Raw genomic sequence first — 1694 nt, 5'->3', positions numbered from 1 at the left:
ATTATTTTAAGAAGCAAATTGCATATACTGAGGATCACATTGTGGTAAAGAAGCTCTTCCTGTACAATGTGGCAGTTGAGCTGATGGCTGCCGAATTGCAGACGTACTTTGAGAGCTTTGGAAGTGTGTTGCATTTGCAACTATTTGGTAGCAAGGTTCATGCTAAGGGCAACAAGAAATTGTCGCGTGAAGGCAACCGCAAGTCGAGAACTGGTTACGTATTCTTTGGCAATCCGAGAGATGCGGCAAAAGCATTGCGCCACACTCGCCACATTGTCAATGGACATCGTCTGTCGGTGCAGGCGAACGATAGTTGGCATCAACCAGATGCCTATGGACTGGAGGAGCGATCCGAGTCTGAGGAGATACCGGCCGTGATTATGAGTCTGAATGATCATTGTCTGGAGCATATAATGAGACACCTTTCACTGCCCGATCGCATTCACTTTGCCAGGACTTGCACTCGCTTTCGCAGCGTTTATCTGCAGGCATCGGCGGCGTTGCACAGATCGATTAGCTTCGATGTCTTCGATGGAATGACCTTGTGGGATATGCGAGATTTCTTCCAGCTTTCGGGTCAACATGTGCAGCAAATCGAGGGTATTGTGCCGCCAGCTCGTTGTCAGCGTCTGTGCGAATATTTCGGTGTGCATTGCATCAACTTGAGATCAATGCGAGTTACGGCCAGTAAATTGTCAGTTCGCAACATGCACAAGCTGTTCGCCAAGTTGTATCAACTGCAGGATCTGCAATTGAGAGCCTGTGCCCTTAGCAATACTGGTCTCCTGGGCCTGAAGCATCTCAAGAAACTAAAGCGTTTGGATTTGTCCGACAATCGTCAGTTGACTGGTCTAAATATGAACTGTCTGCCAGCATCGATTGAATCTTTGACTCTGACTAATTGCAATGGATTTCAGTCCAAGTATTTGTCCAAGATCTGCAAAGCTCTGCAAAAGTTGAGGGAGTTGCACATGAAGGCGGTATATACGATCACCACGGGCTTTCAGCAAGTGATCACCGGCAAATGTGGATTGGCCCTCGAGGAGTTGACTATTAGCAGCAATCCAACAAATGAATATGAGCACATAGCCAAGTTGCCTCGCCTCAAGAAAGTCGTCATTTATAGTGTTGAGCAGGGTGTTCCCTTGAGAATCCAACTGCTACCTTGGCTGGTCGAGCACAAGGCGCAACAGTTGCAGCATTTCGAGTCACGTGGTCAGAACTCGATCAATCCGGAGATGCTTCCCCATATCAATGGACTTTGTGCGTTGCGCACACTCATGATGCCGCATAATAATATGATTGGGGAACCACAGCTGGAGGTGTTGAAGTTGCAACATTTAGAGCTGATTAGTCTCAAGTATTGGCCGCATCTAACAAATGCAGCTGTGTTGCGCCTATTGCTCAACTGCCCCAAGTTGCATGTGCTGCATCTGGAGGAGTGTCCACGTCTCACTGAAAAGTTACTCCATGACATTATTTTCAAGATGCGACTGCAGGTGCGCCTCAAGGAAGTCCAGCGTCGTCTGCCCATTCAGATGCATGTCTACGGCAGCAAGATCAATGAATTGAGTTTGCAGCATGCCGATGTGGCAGCCAAAGACATCATCGATGCCTCACTCACACCACCCTCCTCCTCCGATCTGTGTCTGGTCAGAATGTCTCATTTTTTGGAATTCGATTTCAACTCCGAT

The 1694-nt window shown here is 47.8% G+C and overlaps 1 protein-coding gene across 1 annotated transcript; it reads left to right on the top strand.

Moving 5' to 3' along the window:
- Positions 1-83: 83 nt before the first annotated feature.
- On the top strand, positions 84-1652 carry LOC117793173 (the record flags this gene model as incomplete). The annotated part of the gene is made up of 1 exon (XM_034633463.1): positions 84-1652. A coding segment is annotated over exon 1 (1569 nt), but the record flags the coding sequence as incomplete, so codon positions are not given.
- Positions 1653-1694: the final 42 nt, after the last annotated feature.

Source organism: Drosophila innubila (assembly GCF_004354385.1).
Source record: "Drosophila innubila isolate TH190305 chromosome Y unlocalized genomic scaffold, UK_Dinn_1.0 337_Y_Y, whole genome shotgun sequence".
Classification (NCBI taxonomy): domain Eukaryota; kingdom Metazoa; phylum Arthropoda; class Insecta; order Diptera; family Drosophilidae; genus Drosophila; species Drosophila innubila.
This window is presented reverse-complemented; position numbering and strand designations above follow the sequence as displayed.